This window comes from Lampetra planeri, chromosome 41, assembly GCF_965212315.1.
Source record: "Lampetra planeri chromosome 41, kcLamPlan1.2.h2, whole genome shotgun sequence".
NCBI lineage: Eukaryota > Metazoa > Chordata > Hyperoartia > Petromyzontiformes > Petromyzontidae > Lampetra > Lampetra planeri.
Genome location: NC_136147.1, coordinates 9,906,310 through 9,926,996, shown reverse-complemented (window position 1 = coordinate 9,926,996; position 20,687 = coordinate 9,906,310). Strand labels below are relative to the sequence as shown.

General features: G+C 51.0%; 2 protein-coding genes across 9 annotated transcripts in view; one reads left to right on the top strand and one right to left on the bottom strand.

Annotated features, from left to right (window-relative positions):
• RBM22 (RNA binding motif protein 22) overlaps positions 1-835 on the bottom strand; it is a 40,730-nt gene extending 39,895 nt beyond the window's left edge. The window contains exon 1 of the mRNA XM_078613567.1: positions 705-835. Coding sequence (XP_078469693.1) covers positions 705-758 — 54 coding nt within the window. The 5' untranslated portion in view covers positions 759-835. The remainder of the gene's footprint in view (positions 1-704) is intronic.
• A 2,688-nt stretch (positions 836-3,523) lies between these two features.
• Positions 3,524-20,687, top strand: part of LOC144732195 (uncharacterized) — a 243,426-nt gene continuing 226,262 nt past the window's right edge. For 6 of the 8 annotated variants that reach the window (XM_078613558.1, XM_078613559.1, XM_078613565.1 and 3 more), the window contains exon 1: positions 9,674-9,950. The gene's annotated coding sequence lies outside the window, so the exon portion shown is untranslated. Of the gene's footprint in view, positions 3,869-9,672; positions 9,951-20,687 lie in introns of those variants that run through there. The other 2 variants (XM_078613557.1, XM_078613566.1) reach the window with 2 other exon arrangements.

Here is a 20,687-nt window from a genome sequence, read left to right as displayed (position 1 = left end):
ATCAACTGCTGCAACTCAAAACGTGTGGCTGCTAAAACGACCAAAAGGGAAAGTGGGTCCACTGCTGAATGTTCAAAACCAGTTGATGAAGTTCCAAATTATTGTGGGCGTGACAGACTTCACCTCCACAGGACCACTCTTGGAATTATTAATTTGCGGAAAGCGAATTAGAATCATCACGTAGAGATGGCTCACGGAGAGAGCAACGAGTGGAGGAAGAGATCCCAGGGGGCGGCAGACTTCACGTGAGTTGGAATACTGCGAGGAGAGACGCAGCATCGGTGCGATACCAGCCGGGAGATAACGCGCTCGCTTCTGCCAGCAGCAGAGAATGGACGCGCCAGCCAAGTCGAATGGCAGGCCGCGAGCGGTGGGGTAAAGTGTGGGTTTACGCCCGCTCCTTTCCGACACGTCTGGTCAACGTGGAAGAGTAGACCAAACACCACCTCTCGTGGAGGTCCTCCCGCCAGCAGCGGTGCGAGCGAGCAGCTGCAGGGCAGCACCTTTAACAAACGTTGACACGCTCAGTGGCCGGCGCACGCAATCTAGGCGAGCCGGGCGTCGGTTTGCGACTTAGGCCCCAACCCACCCCATCCACCACACAACGCCGCGCTGCGGAGGAACGCGCCGGGCGCGCAACGCGACCACGCGGCGCGCAACGCGACCACGCGGCGCGCTAACTATCGCGTCCCCCGCGCTCCTACCGCGTCCTCCCAGTTCTGCCGGTTGTAGGTGTTGGAGCTCAGGGACATCGACATCTTGGCGGAGCTTGCGCGGCCTTGTCCCAGAAACCACGGCGGCTTCACTTTCCCCACAGCGCATGCGCGAAGAAGAGGCGCGCGCCGATTGGTCGAACAGGCGCGTACACGCGCCTCGCCGATTGGTCCACTGCCGCCGGCTTTACTAATGAACTGGGAAATTGAGGCCCCTCCCCCTCCAACCCCCCAGGTGTTGTAGGAAATACAAACAGAGATCCGGACAGGAAACGTTAGGGAGCGTGGGACGATTCCTCGACTCAACACATTGTGGAATCGATTAGTCCATTTTCATCAAATGGTTCGGTCAGTGTCCAACGATTATTTCCAGGTGGTTTTATATAATTTATTTGCGATTGGTTAATCCCGCAGACGGTACAGTATAGATGCTTTACCTGCACGGCATAAACAAAATTTGTTTCTGGAATCGATTCGTGAAATCGCGAGGGAATCGTTATCAGCCTGACACATGGAGAGCACGTGGGCACTTGACTTCGAGACGAGGGATTTCAAACCTTCTTCTGTGTTGTGTATGATATGTACAATGTGTCGGTGCTGTATTGGAGGAGGAAATAGTCGATTTAATTTCCCATCAGCCATTATTTATCCACTGCTGCACCTCCCAAACCGTCTCCAAACCTTACAAGTCTTGCGATGGAACGATCCAATTTGGCTGCACCTGCGCCCGATTTGAATCTCTCTTCCGTGGATGACCTCTCGGACGTGTTTCTCCCCTTTGGCTGCCACTCCGTCGGTTGTCTCGACCAAGAAGTCTATAAATATGGAACGTTGGGCCAACGGTACCAACCACGTGCCAACGTTGGCCCGACGTTGCATGTTTACTGGGAATCTGTGATATTCTTGGGTGTTTCAACCGTGGTAACTGATATGAATTAGTGATGGCGTGAGGGGTTACCAGAGCGACGCTCACAACAACGAGCGGGGCGCCTAAAGCGAAGAGAGATGGCAGTGCGGAGCACAGTTGGTGCATATGTCAGCCATCCCAGTCACTCAACCGATGGCACCTGGGTCTGTTCTGTGACACGCCAGCGGGCTTCCGACACTGAACGTGGCCTCAGTGTGGCACAAGCGCCGTGGTGACGCCACCGCCATTAAGTTAACGGCAGTTTTGTATATATAACCCATCTTAAAAACAAGATGTTCAGGTAGTGCTCACATCCGCTAGCTCTGCGGTGGAAACTCCACATTACTTTGGCAGGAACCAATGGAAAGGTCATTAATACAATATTTAATAATTGCACATGATGACTGCCCGATTCTACAATGCACACACTGAGAAAAAGTATGACAATCATTCGGAATGCGCCCGATCTCAGAAGCTAAGCATGGGCCGGGCTCGCATCGTGCTTGGTTGGACGTATGACCACGCACGCCACGTGGCGTTTTCCAGAGGCGGCTGCGGGGCTTCCGTGTTGCTCAGCAGAGGGCAGTGCAGCAAACACATTGTGCTGTACCGCTATGCTCCCACGTGTGTGGCCCCCAGCCTTCACCAACCCTCACTGCTGACCAGCGTGGTGAAGCACTGTTTGCTAAAATAATCCTCAAGACCCGCCCTCATCCAGTAGTGGATTGTAAATGTTTCTTTTATTTGTGAAATATATCACGTGGACGAACCACTTGAGATGGAACATCTCGTTTGCAAGGGTGTCCAGGGATTTACATGTCCTGTACTCTATATGTAAATAAAGAGCAAGGGTTTAGAACAGTTTAAGCCCGAGACAAAATCAGACTTTTCACAAAAGTGTCGCAGATAACACGAGGGCCGCCAGGCCGTTCGCTCGATTTACTGATGGCACCGATGTATGCGTATTGATGAGGCCGAGTGAACCCTGGCCAGGATATGAACTCAATGAGAGAGATATCATCAGCGTCGTTATGTATAATATGATTTTGCGCCAAAATCGGACAAGTATCGAACAAAGAGGGCCTTTGTCTATGCATGGTGGTCCAGATGTCTTGTGACCTCCAATTACTTGCATATTCATTTCTGTTTTAAATAAACCTTCCTTTAAAATGTTTTACGTTTAACATAATTAAATAAGGGGTCACAAAACATCTGGACTGCTCTATACACATCTGGCATTGTACCAAAATTGGTTTTAAGCGAGCCTGACCCTGCTGAAAAGAAACTGAAAGTCGAAACCGATCCAGGGACTGCTTGAGCTGGAACAATGCTGCTGAAATGATGCACTTCCAGAGGCTGTGTGGTTGGTGGATGTGTAAGCAAGGATTTTGTTTGTGGACTGGCAGATTTATTAAGGAGGAAAATTGCGCACTTAATTCATGACGGAAGCGTGGTGGTAGTAACACAGCTAAACTGGTCTGGGTGCGATTCCCATCCGCTCCGGATATTGGGCTCCCTTCTTTTGCATGGGTTTCCTCCGCGTTATCCCAGTTCCCTCCCACAGCTAAAAAGAGACAAATATCCCGCGTCTAGACTAAACAGGCTATTGGGGCAAGTGCTGGTTAGTGAGCACCTACGAAGGCTGGAACGGCACACGAGGGGTGGGTGGCCAGCACCACGACCGACCGCCTTTGTCTCCCTAGTGGCGATATCTACACATCGCACATAAAACCCCCAATATATAAAATCGAACTGGTGTTAGCCATACATCCTAAAGCATAAAATTGCCTGCAAATCACGAAATTGTGATTACCTTACATTACAAAAAAAAGTTTAGACTCGGGGAGATTTTCTTGCGTAAGCGTCATAATAAGAATAACAATGACCAGTTGAGCTCGAGTCTGACTCGCCAAGCAGGTATTTAGTCACCAAACACGTCTCGTGGAATGTCTTCCTCTTCGACTTGCAGCTCGCAAACATCCTGCCCTCGGTGGCAGCTTGACTCGCCCAAACCAGCGCGGCCAGATTCCTCGAATTCGCGAATTAACGCCGCGTGCTGATTGGCCTCAGCAAGAGGCGAAGATGTGCTGGCGCTCTTTCAGCGGAGCAGCTGAACCACATTGTGAGACGGTGATCACCGGCATCATCCACAGCCCCTCTGGATGAACGTATCACGCTGGACTTAAACGCTCGGGTGAAGATCGCCAATGGAATAAAGGCGTTCGCGTCTTCCTGGGCGAAATAACTGGTAAGTCAAGGATATTATGTAATGGCTGTGTTTCCTTTAGCTACCGAGATTTTGCCTTTGATGTGTTTGGTCATTGTGTGGAATGAGTGTCAGATGAACTCTTTTTTTACGCGTTGCTGAACACAGGCCCAAAGGCTCGTGTGTTTATCGACCAACAACACACAGCACTCTCATAGATGTATTGTACTGTGGTAGATATGAGTTGATGTTTATTCAGTTGAGCAAGGTTATAAGATGTTGGTTGGGGAAAACAGTAAATGGGCTGGAATTCATAAACGAAGACCATTTTCAACGAGTCAAAAAAAGTCAAAATTTTCGTTGTCAACTCGGTGATCTAAGGTCTATTCACTGCTGGATGAAGGCCTCCAGGCCGTCACCACGTATCCACGGTAAACGTGTAATCGGACAGCCGGTGTGTCTTCTTCTAAAATGTGGCGACTGTCCTGTAATGTTAATGTCCCACAAAACTCATTTTCAACCTGAGGAAGCATGCATGAAACGGAGTCTTGACCAGCGTTTGAACTCCGATTGATTGCTGGAACGCTAACCAAAGTGTTCCTACCCAGGCAGGGTTTCAGTAGTTCTTAAAACTCTTTTGCGTGTACTTTAAGTGTATATAATGAAGTTATATAAACGTGCTCATTTGACAGGAAGGACTCTTATGCAAACATTCGGAGCACACCGTAGAAAACCCCACCAACTTTCTTACCAAATTATCAATGCGTTTGTATTGTGGTTGCAGAAATACGCATGGGATCGCGTGACATGCACGTTGGCCCAAAAGTTAGGGCACATTGGGTTACAATTATTTTAACAAATCACATAGGGTGGTTCAATTTATTTCAACAAATGTTAAAACTGACTTCCATTAATGCATGCGTGAATTCTCTTTTGAAATTAATGTAGGAGTTGTTTTAAGAATAGAGATGTAATCTTTAAACGTTCATAAAGTATGTGTTGCTTCAATTCATTCAGTTTCTTGGTTGAGTTTTGTAAACGATGGATTTGAGGTGACCCACAGGAAGAAGAAGAAAAATAGATGTGAATAGAATATTACCTTAAAAAAAGAAGCAATTCAATGTTTTATGCCAGCGTTAAAATACATTAAATAACCCTGTGTATCCTGGCTTTTTGGCCACCCTCTTTAAAGTGGGACAAAGGCGCCGCCCTGCAATTGCTCACTCACGCCACTGCTGGTGGAATGGCGTCCAATGGAGGGAGCCCTTTGCGAACTCCTCTAGAGGGCATTCAGCCCAATCTTCCACGCTTGCCAGACGTGTTGGAAGAGGTGGGAGAATACCCACACTTTAACCCACCATACGCCAACAACCTGCTGCTGATCGACCAACCAAAACTATATAGCATCGCATTTATAACGTAGTCTTCTGCTTCTATACTTCCGCGTTTATTCTCCTGGCCTTGACTGTCCTGGGCTGACCGGCATGGTGAAGTATAGTAAAATAGCCCTCACGACCCGCATGGCCTAGGGATGCCTTCATCCAGCAGTGGATTGACAATGGGATGTGTCTACACATGTGTAGTAGGTTCGAATTAGGTGCACACACACGCAACTTGGAGGCAACACTATTTATTAAACGGTAAATAATATAACACTCTACATGAGGTGGTGACCACCTTCCTCAACTCACTAACACTCTGGAACACGACACAGACTGGACCAGGCAGGCAACGGCCTGCCTGGCCCAGGACGACGACTCGGGACTTGACGACCGAAGATGTCTTCACCTTGGAGTACAGTCCAACAGCCGCCTCGCTCTGCGTTCACACCACGCTTATATCTGGTTTGGCGTGGCTGGCTCCGCCCCGGCGTGGCTGGCTCTCTTCAGGCCACGCCTCCCTTCCCAGGACACGCCTCACTTCCCCCACCTCTGGGAGGGTCCGGATCCCTCCACCACGCGACCCCCCAGGCACCCCCTTGGGGCCCCCAGCCTTCGTACGGGCCGACACAGTAGTGACCTTTCTCTGTCACTACACATGTAATGCCATTGCCATTTGGTACTGTCATTAGTGGGAGCTGTAATAATGTAATTTGTAACGCGACATAGCACATAATTTCAGACAAATGACCGCAGAAGAACTTGGCATCCAGAGGTCATCGGTTCAATTCCATCTCCCGGCGCGGCAGTTGAACTCGCGGTGAAAGTTTCTTAAATCTGCCTCTGTCCGCTCAGCAGTATCAATGGGATCACCACAGTCAGATCGAATGGTAGGCCGCATGTCGTGGGGTAAAGAATCAGATTCGGAATCTTTATTTAGACTTGAAGAATCCGAAAAGCGAAGAAGCTCTTTTTAGAGATATCCAGTAGGGGCGGGTCAGAAAGTAACAACAGAATGTTTTTTTTTTAATAGAAAGGAGTACAACGTGTATCGGAAAGCTAAGCAAGTTACTCAATAAAAAGAAAGTATACAAGTGCAATTGCATCAGTGTACATACATCAATTCGTGCCGAAACTTCAACACCAAATGCAATCTTGTGAAAGGCAGCAACACAAAAAACAACACACATACCCTAAATAAAATTGCACATTAAACTTTAACTATCGATGCATGGGTAAGGTTCAAAGTCACAAATCACACATGTGCTTGTATGCAGCACTAATATTCTGCTTCAGAATATTTTTTAAGGAAGATTTATGTTAAGGGAGGAAACAAGGCTGTTCCAAAAGTTGGTGCTGCAGCGGCAAAGGCTTTCTCACCTATTCCAATTCTTGTTCTTGGGTTTGACAATAAGGTTAATGAATTAGTAGCCGAGTATAGTATAGCACAGATTTGCCAATAAGGATTTTATGAACAGAGCCCAATGTAGACGTATTCTTATTCTCGCTACGAACCCGGCGACCCGAGTTCGATTCCCGCTCACGGCCACCACCGGTGACGATTGTTTGAACCGCTCCTGGGCCTCCCCTAGGTCGACTCAGCCTCAAACGAGTAACTGGTGTGGTGTGTGAACATCGCCACGGAGGTGAAGCCGGGTAGTAACGCTAGCACGTTCCTTCGGAGTGGGCAGGTAGGAACTTGGTTGGACAGCGCATTCGTGCACGACAGACAAATATGCACGACAGACAAATAATCCCTGGTAGGCAGTGTGGAACCTGTTGTTCCTACCTGTATGAGTAGCCGATCTGTAAGTAGCGAACATTAGTCAAAAAGTGATAGAATTAACAATGTGCAGGCGCAATCGAATGGGAAAACAATGTGTTTTCCGAGATAAAAACCCTATTTTGATGTGATTTTTCTTTGAGGTGTGATCCGCATGGGGTTGGAATGTAAGTTTTGAATCAATCAGTAAACCAAAGTGTTTGAAGTACTGGACTACGTTTGTTCAATGATGTTGTTCCTGATATCCTTAATGGGTGAAGGGATTTGTGTTTGAAGACAATAGCATGATCTTGGGTTTTTGGAATTTGAGAGCAATTCTATTGATTACAATTGATATTGAATTAAGCCGAAATCGTGTTGGAGATTGTTTGACTTCGTTTGGAGATTTACCCAATACTAGCAGGACAGTGTCGTCAGAAAAGAGATTTCATTCTGAGTGATTTAAGTTTAGTCCAAGATTGTTTAAATATAAGAACAGAACTGGACCCAACACGGAACCTTTTGGAACACCCTTTGTTATTTTAATATTTGTGGATGGCTGGCGTACGGTGTGAAAAAGTTCAACGTTCATACTATGCCCCTTTTGGCAACGTTCTGAGAGGTAACTCCGAATCCATTTTATTGTACTGTCTGAAAATAGCTCAGTGGGGTTTAAAATGTATTAATTTTATAAAATACAATAAATGTATTATATTTGTATATTTTATTGGTGATTTGCTTACCTTTCGTATACTTTCCACACTTATTGTCTATTGTTTTGTATTGTTTGTTATTGTACTTTTCTGACCCGCCCCTACTCGACATGTATTAAAAAGAGTTTTATAGCTCATCGATTCCTCCAAAATAAATATTATGATTCTGAAATTCTTCTTGACCAAGAGTGGGTACGCCCACCTCTTCCAACGCGTGGGAAGAGTAGACCAAATACACTCTCCAGCTCGCTTAGTGGAGGCGTTTCCGCCGGAAGAAGCGTGACCAAGCACTTGCAACTTGAGCTTCACGATCTCTGCTGCCACTACAGGGGCGCGTTCCATTGCAACGTGGGACTTGTGTTGTCGTGACGTCATCATGCACGGCGGGGTTGGTGACGTCAGGGAAGCGCATGTGGAGCTATGACGTAATGCGGGTGGGAAGTTAGCTGCGTCACGGGGAGGGATCTCGTGCCGATGCCGCACGTCGAGCACGTGCTCCCCACGTGGTGAGGCTACCCCGAGCCGACAGCTCGTGACCGACTGGGTTCGGTCACCACTGATTGATTAAACGGGGTTTTTCTTTGGTTGAAACTGCGTTGTAAAGTATGCATCTCCCGGGCATCTGTGAAAAATAGCTCGGTAGCGCATTGGATACCTCCAGGATAAAGATTCTGCATCAGCACATGTAAACGCATCAATGTTGTGAAAGGCCATTTCCCGAAACTTAAATAGGTACACCGCAGTTAATTGCGGTGGGGTAAGGTGTGAGTACACGTATGTAAAAACGTGGATTTCGAATAATCGGTCGCATTAGGAAAGCATGTAAAAGAGTAACGGTTATTGTTATAGGCCCGTTTGAAAAAATGTATGGGCCTTGTCAAAAATATACATCTCCGTATTGTATATACTGTAATTTTACCTTTCTTTTATATTCACTTATTTCCAGCTCCTTGTCAATCCACATCTGGGGGTTGTTTTACCATACGTACGGGTCAAAATCTTAATATGTATTTATCCTGAAGAAATCCGATGTCCTATGAAGCTCTTTCACACGTCCAAGGTCGATGGAGGCGTGGCGAAGACCCGGTGATCACCCACCACTGACGTTAGCTGTGCTCAGGAATCTTCGTGCAGAGCCAGTTAAAAACCACTGCGCCACCGCTCATGCCACAAAAATACTTTATTAAATGTCTACGGATCGAAGTGAATTGGGCCCCACGTGGCTCTCTCCACCCGCCGGGCGCTCACCCCGCCCCTCACGTAACTACGCCCCCCTTTAGGCCACGCCCACCCACTTACCCCGCTCCGCCCTCACCCCCCTTCGCCCCACTGCTATTGCCCCTCCAGCCCCCTCCGCTTTCTCGCCTCTCCCACCTTAATATAACCCCCTCCCCATGCTATTGGGGGCACATCTTATATCGGCTTCCTTCTATTGCACCCCCCCCCCCAACTGTTTCTTCTTCTCCCGTATGGGGGATGTTAGATGCAGGGCAACAAGGACAAGTTGAGGTGGCGAAGCCAGGCAGACACAGCCGCGCCTGGGGAAGTCGAGCGGAGCGCCGTCCCACGGCTCCTTGCGCCGTCCCACGGCTCCTTGCGCCGTCCCACGGCTCCTTGCGCGTGTGCGGATGGGGGGAGGGGGTAGTGTCGTGACAACGTTCAACTCGCCCCACCCCGCCCCCCTAACCCCCTCGTCCACGCCCCGCCCACTTCGCCCGTAGCCCCGCCTCCCGGAGGGGTGAGTGGGGGGGGATTTGTGAGTGGGGGGGGATTTGTGAGTGGGGGGGGATTTGTGAGTGGGGGGGGATTTGTGAGTGGGGGGGGGTGGGGGATTTGTGAGTGGGGGGTTGTGAGTGGGGGGGGTGTGAGTGGAGGGGTGAGTGGGGGGTTGTGAGTGGGGGGGGGCGTGGGGGATTTGTGAGTGGGGGGGGTGTGAGTGGGGGGGGGTTTGCGGGTGGTGGGGATTTGTGGGTGGGGGGGTGTGAAGATCACGTGACGCGTGGCGAGGGTCGGGGCCGCGCGCGCGCGCGTGCTGAGTGGCGGCGCGGACGCAGAGCGGAGCGAGGAGCGCGGCGGCAGCAGCAGCAGTCACCGGCTGCGCGTCCCCCCCCTCACAAACAACAGCAGCAACCACGTCGGTCAAAACACAACACGAACAACAACAGCAATGCCGCTGCCCACGTGAGGGATGTGCCCGTCCGTGGCCGAGACGTGGAGGTGAAGCGGTATTGGGGCTGCTGCGGGTTCTTTACGTGCGGCGTCTCTCTCAGGTGAGCGAGCGAGCGAGACGGGTTGCGAGTGAGCCCCCAGCTGCTCCTGCTGCTGCTGGTGGGTTGTTGTTGTGGTTGTTGTTGTGGTTGTTGTTGTTGTGATCTCGCGAGTTGGCCGCATCGCTGCGAGTGGAGGGGAGCCGCGCGCCTATCGCCTCTCGCCGAGTTTAGATTCCCTAGCGCGCATCGGAGTTGCCCGCGAGAGGCGAGCGCGCGAGTGCGCGCGCCCCTCTCTCGATCACGTGACGCACCCCTCGGCCAATCGCGGCGCGAGCTCCAGCCCGCCCCGCAGCCGATGCGCGCTACCAAATCTGAGGCGCCTCGCGTGGCCCTTTAAACCTCCCCCCCACCCACCCCGTGTCCCTTTAAGAGGGGCCCGAGGCGCCTTTAAAGCGGAGCTCCTTTAACGCGGAACGCGTTCACCAACGCAGCGCACCGCGTACACGAGCACTCTCCGTGGCACGCAAAGAGCAACGCAAGGTTGTAATCGAGCCCCCCCCCCCGCGTGTGAAGATAACGCGTCTGGTGCAAGCCGCTAAAGCGGAGGCAGTGAGACACGGGGGGGGGGGGGTGCTGCTGGTGTTGCGGTCCCTCTGCTGAACACCGCGGAGTTGCCGGCAATGTTCTTGGCGCCGCATTCCTTTTTCATTCGTTCGCGGCGCCGATTTGCGATTTGCAATGAATCGTTGCAAGTTGAACGAGAGCGGCGGGGAGCTTTGAAACTGGCGCCGGGGACCGTCCCCACGTCTCCAGAACGCGCCTCGAGCGAGTTCGCCGTGGCGCTGCGGGGTTGCTAAGACCGCGCAGTGGGTTTCTTGGCTTCTTTTTGATTTCTCATTCAATCGCCGCCGCTGCTGCGAGTGCGGATTACACTGCGGCCACTCGAGTTATGTAAGTTTATTTTTAATTGACAGGTTTTTTTAAATAACATTTTACATCACTCGCCAAGTGTTGACGCCATCTCTCCAAACCGCGCCGGGGTGAGCAGAGGGATTAGCAGAGGGGGTCCATGGTCGCTCCCCGTCGTGTGTCGTAGTTTCAGTAACGCAGCAGCACTCTCATCCGATGCCGAGTACTGCTGCAGTGTGCCCGTGGCGTGCCCCGTGGCCGTGCCCTCTTCTCTGTCGAGATGCACAGCTGATGGCTGTCGGGCTTTTGCTCGTCGTAACCTGCTCAGTGCCACCCAAGCTCCCTGTTGTAGTGCGGTTCTTTGAGTAACAGAGTCGTCGCTCGTTTGGGGGGGTGCTGGGGGCGATTTCGAGAGGGGTTTTCGTGCTCGCGACTGAGCCGGCTCGTGGCAAGCCGCGGGGTGGGAGGCAGCGCTGGGGGGGTGGCTCCAAGCCAGCAGTGGCGAGACCCGTGGTTGATTCTAATCATCACGAGCGCATTGCTAGCAGCTTGCCGCGTCTGTTAACGCGTCTCATTTACGAGCCCCGCGGTTTTGGGGATTTGGATTTAATTTGAGGATGCAGTGTGTTTGAGGAGGGGAGCGGTGGCGCAGTGATTAGCGAACTGCGCTATGAACCAAAGGGGCCCCGAGTTAAATGTTCCCGGCCACGGCTAAACCTCGGTGACGAGTGGTGGTGATGTCTCGAAAACGGTGCTGGGTTCCCCTTACACCCCATTCCACCGAGCCGCGTTGCTCATCGTGATGATGGTATTGTCAAATAAACCACCACCACGCCTGACACGGCATGGGGATGATGCCTTCATCCAGCAGCGGATTTACACAGGGCCCGCAGGTCAACGATGCGATGTGGGTTGCTTGGAGCCAGCCTGGCCGGCCTGCGTGGTTATTAATGACCGCACCGTGTGTGGTGGTGGTGGTTGCGATGATGGGCGCTTATGCAATTCCTCACGCGCCCTTCGCGGGCAGGTTGTGCGTGAAGTGAGGCCGTGATTTGATGGCGCGCTGCAGTGCGTGTGTTGAGACGGAGTTTAATTAGCGTGAGAAAAGAGAGCGAGCGGCTGTGGTGTTGCTTGGGTCTTGCGTTTTAAACGAGACGAATCAAACCACTCTAATCCTAACAACTTAACATCCCCGCTCATACGTCTTAAGTAATCTCAACGTGACACTCCTAATGCCCCTGGCATGTTCCTTGAACACAGTCATCTTCGCCCCAACCCCTATTCTTAGCCACCAGCACCATGAAGCCTCGTCATAATCCTTATAATACCCACCATCACATAACTCTCAATCATAACACCCCCACCTTTATCCACAAGCACGCACCATAGCCTAGCACAGATCCTAAATCATAACATTCATGCACCTGGCTCAAAGGTACATCCGTCTATCTCACACGCAACCCTTTAACTGCCTTAATAGAGTTAAAGGTTAAACTTTATTGTATTTTATGTGGTCTGGACGGGTATGTGCTTCTGACGCAGTTATCAGGCTGGCGTTGCAGTTTATTATCAAAACAGATGTGGGGGAATTGCTTTGGGCTACACACGAGGCTTGCACCTGCAGAGCGACCGCTTTGACCGTGTTACGTCGTGGGGCCCGATCGGAGGAAGACTTGGACAAATTCTTTGTCAACATTTGTCCGCTTCCCCCCCCAGGGGACGCCACTTGGGCCATGCCCTTGAGAGAGAGAGACGCGGTTTGATTGCGGCGGCGCGCTTCGTGCTGAACCGCGGGACTGCGTGTTGCGAATGTCGCACCGTCAAACCACTGCGTTCGTAATCGATCACAAGAGAGTTTTGCCACCCTAGTGCTCGCAATCTTTGTCACGTCTCTCGCTAGAGCGGAACAGCGCATCGGCCGCGCTTCTTAAGATCGTCAAATTGTATTATGATGGCAAACGGCCGTGAGATTTGTCCACCAAGTTTCGTGGTTGGGAGTTTGCGTCGGGGGTAAGGGCAAAATTGTTATTGCTGCACACTCATTGGTACAGTCATAATGCCACAACTGGCAGCAGCCCAGTGTCCCTGGCGTGACGCCAGTAGCATAGTCACCCATACAGTAACAATCGCCCCTGCTGAGAGCTCATACACAAGACACCTCTGTGCCCTGTGCCAGCAGAAATTGCAGTGGCAGTGACTTATTCTGTTTTCATCAATTCAATTAAATTCCCCTTCTTTAAGCCTCCTGTGAGCTCATAGACATTCATGATTTATTGTGCAAGGGAGAATAGGGTGGCGGTATTTACGCATTTGCAGCCGTCCATATTTTTGCAGTTTAGTTGTAGGTATTTTGCAGTTGGCAGAGGTGCGTAATAGCTTAATCCTGCAAACGGCATACCATCTGTAATGTCCATATTTCAGCCGAGCGCTTGGTGTGCTTTGGTAATTACCTGGCAAAGGTAAAACTGGCCCCATCGGCGGTATTGAACCAGACACGCTGTGCAATGGCCAAGTGATGAACACACAGAATGGTTTGGAACCCGGCCACGTGATCCAAAGCGGTCCGTTTTGATGTTGGAAGATCCACTACCGAATTTCTCGTTTCCACAGCCACAGGCAGCCCGGTCGCTGCTGGCCCAGGAGCGGCACCAGCGCCCAGTCTGCATCCCCATGCTCCACGAGCCACAGGGCTACGTGAGCACGACCCCACTTGTCCAGTGTCTTCCCTCCATCTCTTCAGCCGGGGCTGAGGGTCAGGAATCAATCGTTAAAAATAAATATATTGCTTTTATAAGTAGGCGTGGGCTCGGTTTTACTTTCAAGTTTAATATTTACTTTTTATAATTTTCCTCCACGTGTTTTGATTTCTGCTGGGACGTTAAACAGAGCGTGCGGCGTAATGGTGCGCGTATCGCGTCCACGTGGACCCTGGTGACATCACGACAGCCTCCGTTGTCGGCCCAGATCCTTGCCCTATGGCTGGAGTTGAGTTAAGAACCAACCTGATGCGGGACTCGCTGGGACCAGATCTGCCCAGGAGAGCCAGCAGGGGGAACATGGGGGGCTGAGAAATCCAACCAGGAGCCAGCACCTTATCAGCCCAGCTCCCTCTGCCCATAGCAACGGGACCTCGTCCTCCCACTCGAGCTGAGCTGGCCCAGAGCCAAGACTGTCCCTCGTCCTCCCTGGGTGGCCCCATCCCTTTCCATTGCCCCCACTTTCTTCTCTCTCCTTTCTTTTCCTCATACCCCTGTGACCTAGTGAATCAAGCCTTGAATTTGCACACCTACATTGAGCATGAATACCAATCGTGGTGGTACTTGGGACATGTGTTTTTCAAAATGCTACGTCAAAATAAATGTATGGTAGGGTTGCCTAGATCTCTCTGCGGTTTAAGTACGAATGCAAATAAAGTACGTGTACGCTGTTGTGTTTTAAAATCGCACGATTACACAGTTTTCAAAAGGACACACGTTCACAAAACCATTGAAACAATCCCACTCGCTGGCGTTAAGCATAACACTATGCATAATTAAAGTCAGCAAAATGACGCACAGCCTTGCTGCGTTACGCCTGCTCGCCGCGCAGTGGCTTCCAATTCATTTGCTCCATTAATTTACAAAATAAATGTGGTGCCGTATCGCTGCCGAAAATAAATGCATCTGTTTTTTTTCCCTGCGGTCGGCGAGCAATGCGTAATGATAACTCCTCTGCAAATTTATTTTTTTGCTGCTCGGAATAAAACCACGCGCCTATGGTTTTCTTAGCGTTTTACTCGAGTGTGTTTGTAAGTCTATTAAAAGGAACGACAACAAAGGGGCGGGCGGTGCTCTGTTTTAAGCTGCGCAAACGTCTCCAGTAAATGTCCCCGGTTTAACTAGCCGTGTCTGTAGCCATTAACGCTCCGCGGAGTCGCTAACTACCGTTTAACTAAATGGCCTCCGCCTCGCGGAGAACGGAGGGGCGACCTCCCCGCTGACTTTGTTTTCACATTTAGCCCTCCCGGTGAAATTCCGGTGGTTCTAAAAAGGGGCCAATGTCCAAAAGTGTTCGGTTTTCATCTCTCGAACGAGTATTCTGGCAGTTTAACTTTGAATTGACATTGGACGTGCGTGCATGTGTGTGTGTCTGTGAGCTTCATCTGCCAGCGCAGCCAGTGCTGTGTCAGATGCACATTGGTAGGTCGCTCGTCACAATTATTTAAAACAACTGTCACTTTCGTTACGTAAACTGTGCACTGTGTTTGTGGCTAAGTTGGGTAACTGTAGCAACGATCCATATGCCCTTTGTTGTCAACATTTAAACTGTGAATCCTTTCCTGGCCACAGCCAGAGGCCCCCCCCAACATCTTCGATGACATCAGCACATTTGTAGGTGATGTTCGTGTGTGACGGGGGGGGGAGTCTTAAATGGCCTCGTAAAATTAAAAACGAAACAATTCCCTGCCTAATGCGAAGCCGGTGCTCGTTTATCAGCCGTGTGCTGCTTCCCGCTTGGAGGTGTTCGATGCACAGTGAGGAGTTTGTGCATTCGCTTCGCAGTGAGGAGATCAACTCGGCTCGTTATCCATCTGGATTCGATAAATTGAGTCTCACTTGGTGAGAAATCAACAGTGGTCGTTGCATGGATAGACTGGCCGAACACCCCGAGTGTGTACATTTCCACCACTGGCTCGGAGCCAGCAACAGAGATGAACACCACTCGAAGCTTCTTGTTCCGGGAGGGGGAATGCTTGGAATTGACGTGAGCCATCCGGAGCTAGCGCTGGTCTTGATGTCTGTCACGTTGCTGAGATGTGAATGACCTTATGTGGTTCCAAGTCGAGTGAAACGTGATGTTGACTACAGTCAAGTACAGCATTGACCTTTTCACTGTCAAGTCGGGCCAAAGTCAAAGTGTGTCCTGGCTCAAATGAGTGTGATGTGGAGCTTCATGTCCCTTGGCAGCCCCGAGTTGGCGGTGGAAATTCCACAATCCTATGGCAGAGGCCAGAAGCCTTGGCGGTGCGCCACTGTTGTTCGCTGTCAGCGGTGGATCGAGCGGACGAGGGCTTACAGATCCGTGCGTGATCGTGTTTCGCCGAGCTGATGGCCAGGAAAGTGGGGGTCGTTTAGCAGTAGGGTTCAGATGGGGATAACAACAAGCTGGCCTCATGTTCACTTGCATGGTTGTGTGTGTAATGGATTTCCACTGCGACATTGTCGCGGTTAAAGGTTTTTATTTTTTTTGCTAACGGAATAAAATGGCACCCGGTTGATGTTGGTTTCATCTTCCTGAAAGAGAGGCGCTCCGCGAACGCTTTTTTTTATGCTCCGTCACGCTCGCCGCGGTGTCTCTCCATAAATAGTTTTTTTTTGTTCCGGGTGTTGGTGCGGCGGCGGTCTTCGTCTCGAGCCCGTGAACGTGGCACGACCGGGGAATAGCGTCGCTTCCGCTTCTCATCCACTTTTAGATAAGGTGTTGCGTCTGTCCTTGAATTCGCCCCGCCATTCTAGTTCCGCCGTTCTGTGATCAGAGAAAACCCGGCTACTCTAAGGAGGTGCTTTGTTTCCCCTCCGTACTTTGCTTTCGTGCGTGCGTGCGGAATCGGCCAGAGTGGAGAAATGGATAAGACAAACAGTCGCAGTCAACGAAACGCGCGACTGCGGGTGCCAACGTCAGCAGTGGCTGACGTGATGAATGCACATCGTTGGCAAAAACTGTTAATCATTCAATTAATGGTGTTGACCGCACCTTGCCGTCGGCGCTTCACAAACCCAGTTTTTTGTGCTTGGCTCGGTGGATCGGATTGTTCACATTTTTCAGTCCTGTCTCTACCTCCCCGCTTCTGTTTGTGTGCTGCATTGACGATCGCAAGCGCCCTGCTGTAGAATATCGTACAGAAAAAGGCGCCTTTGCCCAAATGCAGATCCCTCGTCTCGGTTGCAAAGAAGGCGGCAGATGTCGTCATGTGGGAATGGCTGTTATTCTTATTTATGTTTCGGTGCTGCGACAAAGGGCTCGAGTTATAATATAATCAGAACGTTGCAAGTTCACGTCCCGATTGAGGGTCAACTCCCCCCACCATTCTTACAGGGTTAATTAAAAGAATACCATTTTGCGGGAAAGCCACCATTGATCCTCCCACGAATAAGCTGGCACTCGCCATAGGAACATGAAATTTTCAACAACGCCGTAGGGACACCAATGGACGTGAGGGAAGTGAGTTCGCCACGGGTTCTTCTGCATGCATGACGACACTGAAATAAACATACGCGAGGGTAATATTTAAATGTGGTGTTTTTGACTGCGACAGAATAGCCTCCTGCAAACAACAATCACAATAATAACACGCCCGCTGTACAGTAAACTGGCGACTGCGTGCAAGCCGGTTTGGTAGTGGGGCACGCCAACAACCTGAGGGCCATGTGGCCTCTGCAAACCGGAGTAGCAGGCGCAGGACGGCGTTGTGGCGCTCGAAGGGGCCTGCAGTGGTGAGGTGCTCGTGTCTGCCACACGTCTGTGATGCCACAGGAACACGGCTGCCTTAACCCCCTGTCCTCATTAGACTTCGCCAGAGTTTCAATAAAGGCTGTGCCCTTCATGTCATGCGGGATTTGTAGAAAGGTGAGGTGTGAGCAGCAGGCGTGTAATGATCGATTTGTATCCGTTCTTACGATCACGATACACGCATTGATTAGTCCCGTGTTGAGAGAATAGATGCGCTGTGATTCATGCAAAATTCTACACACGTTTTACTTCAGGGCTGATACGGTACAATATGGATTTCTATCGCATTTAAATGGGACCACATCTCAAGATGCGGCACAGGAACGGCAGGAATATTTATGACAGTGTGCGTGGAAGGCAGTAGAGGAGAGGCTGGAGCTCGTGTGGCGAGCACGCAGAGTGAGACGAGAGGCAGGGGTGAATCCATGAAAGATTTTGACGACAAGATGCAGGAGCTGGACAAATTACAAAAAGACTTCGCACAACGACACGATTTCTAGACAAAAGAGATTTTGTTCTACAATCGAATCAAGGCTGACTCGTGACCAATTGATCAAATCGGGGGGGGGGGGCAGTTTCAAGCTAGTGAACCATTATGTACCTGCTGGCCCGAGAGCTCTCATCCATCGTCCGCTTTCAGAATGGACCCCGCCACCACACACGCTCTGCCGTGTCCGCTCTCCGAGGCGTGCGAGAGAAGATGGGGTCCACGGTGCCGCCGGGTGACAGTAGCTGGTGGAAGGAGAATCAGCGACGCCGTCTCTAAAATTGTTACTGCCGCTGACATTTCGGCGGGGCGCGCTGGTCGCCCAGCCGAGCGTTGCCCTCGCAGGGCAAATGGGGGGGGGGGGGCCCTTTGCTGCTGGCGCGAGGGCACTCGGCCGGCATTAAAAGGGCCTTTCACGCGGCGCAGCCTTATGGGAAGCGGTGCTGCCATTTAATAACAACACTCGGCCTCCCGCCGACGGGCGGTTGCGGTCGCGTTGGCTATTGTGCACTGACAAATGATGTGACATTAAATAAGACGCACGGAAAAGCCCCTTTAATCTTTAATCTGTCGGGCCAGTCGAGGTCGGCGAACGCACTCGTTTAATTCCGCGTAACGCTGAGGGTCGGCTGTTTTGGGGCGTTATTGTTGCGTCCCGAGCCTGCGAGAGAGGGCGGCTCGCTTGAGGAGACCTTCATCTAGCAGTGGACAGATCATGGCTGTCATTTACACTTTATTCTAACGGCGCACATCTGATAAGCTGCACTGAAAACTCGCAGTGCACGTTTACGTTACGATGCAATTTGCTTGTGTGATTTAGTTTTAAGCCATTGCATTATTCCAGGAGCATCTAAGAGGGAGGGACAACTGCTCGGTGGTCAGGGGGATATTTTACAAATGTTTCACGGTGTTAATCAACAACAGCATTTTTGAGTTGAGAAGGGGAACCGACTGGGGCAGGGAGAATGGCGGGTTACAGTATCGGGTTGAGATAAGAGAGGCGTTTGGGGGAGGTGGCAGTGCTTGCTGCACGGCAGAGAGGAGGAGGAGGAGGCTCTTGGACTTGAGCCAGGCTTCACCCACGCAGACGCATCGTCCTGCTGCCGTAGCTTGCCTGAAAGTGAAAGGTGCAGCCCTGCAAGTTACGCGGTGGCGAGACGTTATCTCCGTTGACTGGTACGCAGGAAGTCCGTGGGTTTGATCCCGGCCCGTAACGATTATTGTTGTATATGTGGAGTTCGTGTGTTTTCTCTCTCTCTCTCTCCGTGATGGTCGTGTAGATTTTTCTCTAGGTCCTCCGGTTTTACCCTCCGCATTTAGAATCGTCATGCGTTTAGAATATTCGCACGCGACTATACATTCTCACGTGATTATATAAGCCACTTTTATGTGCTATCATATGTGGCAGGTCAACTGTGAAAAAGAGCTCAAGCTTTACCTCGTGAAATAAAATGGTTAGTTTATGCTATGACTGGTGTAAGGGTCCTCACTAGCAGGAGCGCTAGAAACCCGCTCTGTTCGGTATTTTGGCCTCTGCTTTCTAGCTGTCCAGACGGTTTTTAAAGAGATTGGAGTACCCACACTTGACCCCACCACACTGGTTGATTAACCGTGCCATACCCATATTACACTGCAGGGTGGACAGAGGTGAGAGGATTTTGATATCTTGCGCCATTGTTGCGACTGCCACTCCTGGGGATGGAATCAAACGAGCGACCTCTCCGAATTGCAAGTCCAGCGCACTAACCATGACGCCACCGTGGCGCAGCTTTGCAGAGCCGCTCGTGAACGCTCGCCAGCCGGAGCGGCCTTGTGTCTCTCCGCCGAGCCGGGGCCCACGGTGCGTGCACCGATCAGATCGGCGGCGCTGCGTGCGAGGAGTTGAACGAGTGGAATTGTTCCTGCCGATTGTCAGGCTTTGAGCAAAACCTATTGATGCCATGTAACCAAGTTCCATGTGCCTGGGGTTAATGCCGTGCGTCGGCTCCCGCACGCACAGATGAACACCAAGTCCCCCCCACCCTCCCCCCCAGTGGGGCAAGTGCTTTTAGCGAGCACCTTTGAAGGCCAGCACAGCACAGAAGGGGGTGGGTGGCCAACGCCATGCCTGGCCACCTTTGTCTCCCTAGTGGCGATGTTTACACACTGCACCAAGTACTAATTTTAGGCTGAGTCGACCTAGGGGAGGCCCGGAACCTGTTTACATAATCGTCACTGGTTTTGGCCGTGAGCGGGAATCGAACTCGGGTCGCCGGGTTCGTATTGCTGCGCGCTAATCGCTAACTGCCGTTCACCACTAAGTAGCAGTGATGTCACCACTAAGTGATGGTACAGTCATCATGTGCAATTATTTAATATTGTATTAATAATATTCCCATTGGTTACTGCCAAAGTAAAGTAGAATTTCCACCACTGGGCTAAGCACTATCTGAATACACATTTGAGCAGGGAGACCAAATGTCTTATTTTTGAGATTGGTTATATGTACACCGTTATTCGTGCTTGTGTCATGCTAGGCGCATTTTGAGGCCACGTGAAGTGTCGATGGCCCACTGGCAGGAGGTCATGGAACAGACCAAGGTGCCTTAAATTGACTGAATGCTATGACTGGCAGACGCACCAAGTGGATTCCCCACTATGCCAACTCTCTGCGCTTTAGCCACCTGGCGCTCTGCTCCTTGTTGTGAGCGTCGCTCCTCTGCCCTCCATTGTTGGTGAAGGGCATCTGCCTCCAACTACCCAACAGCGTCCTTCATGAACCTCCACAAATGCCGATCTTGACACTGCTGGTACTAGTCATCGGCAATTAAAATCCGCACCACATCCTTCTGTACCACATCAGTCCATATTTTCTCTAGTCCGTGCTGTGCCCATTTAGCTCCATTTATCCAGCCGAACAGATGCTGCTTGGG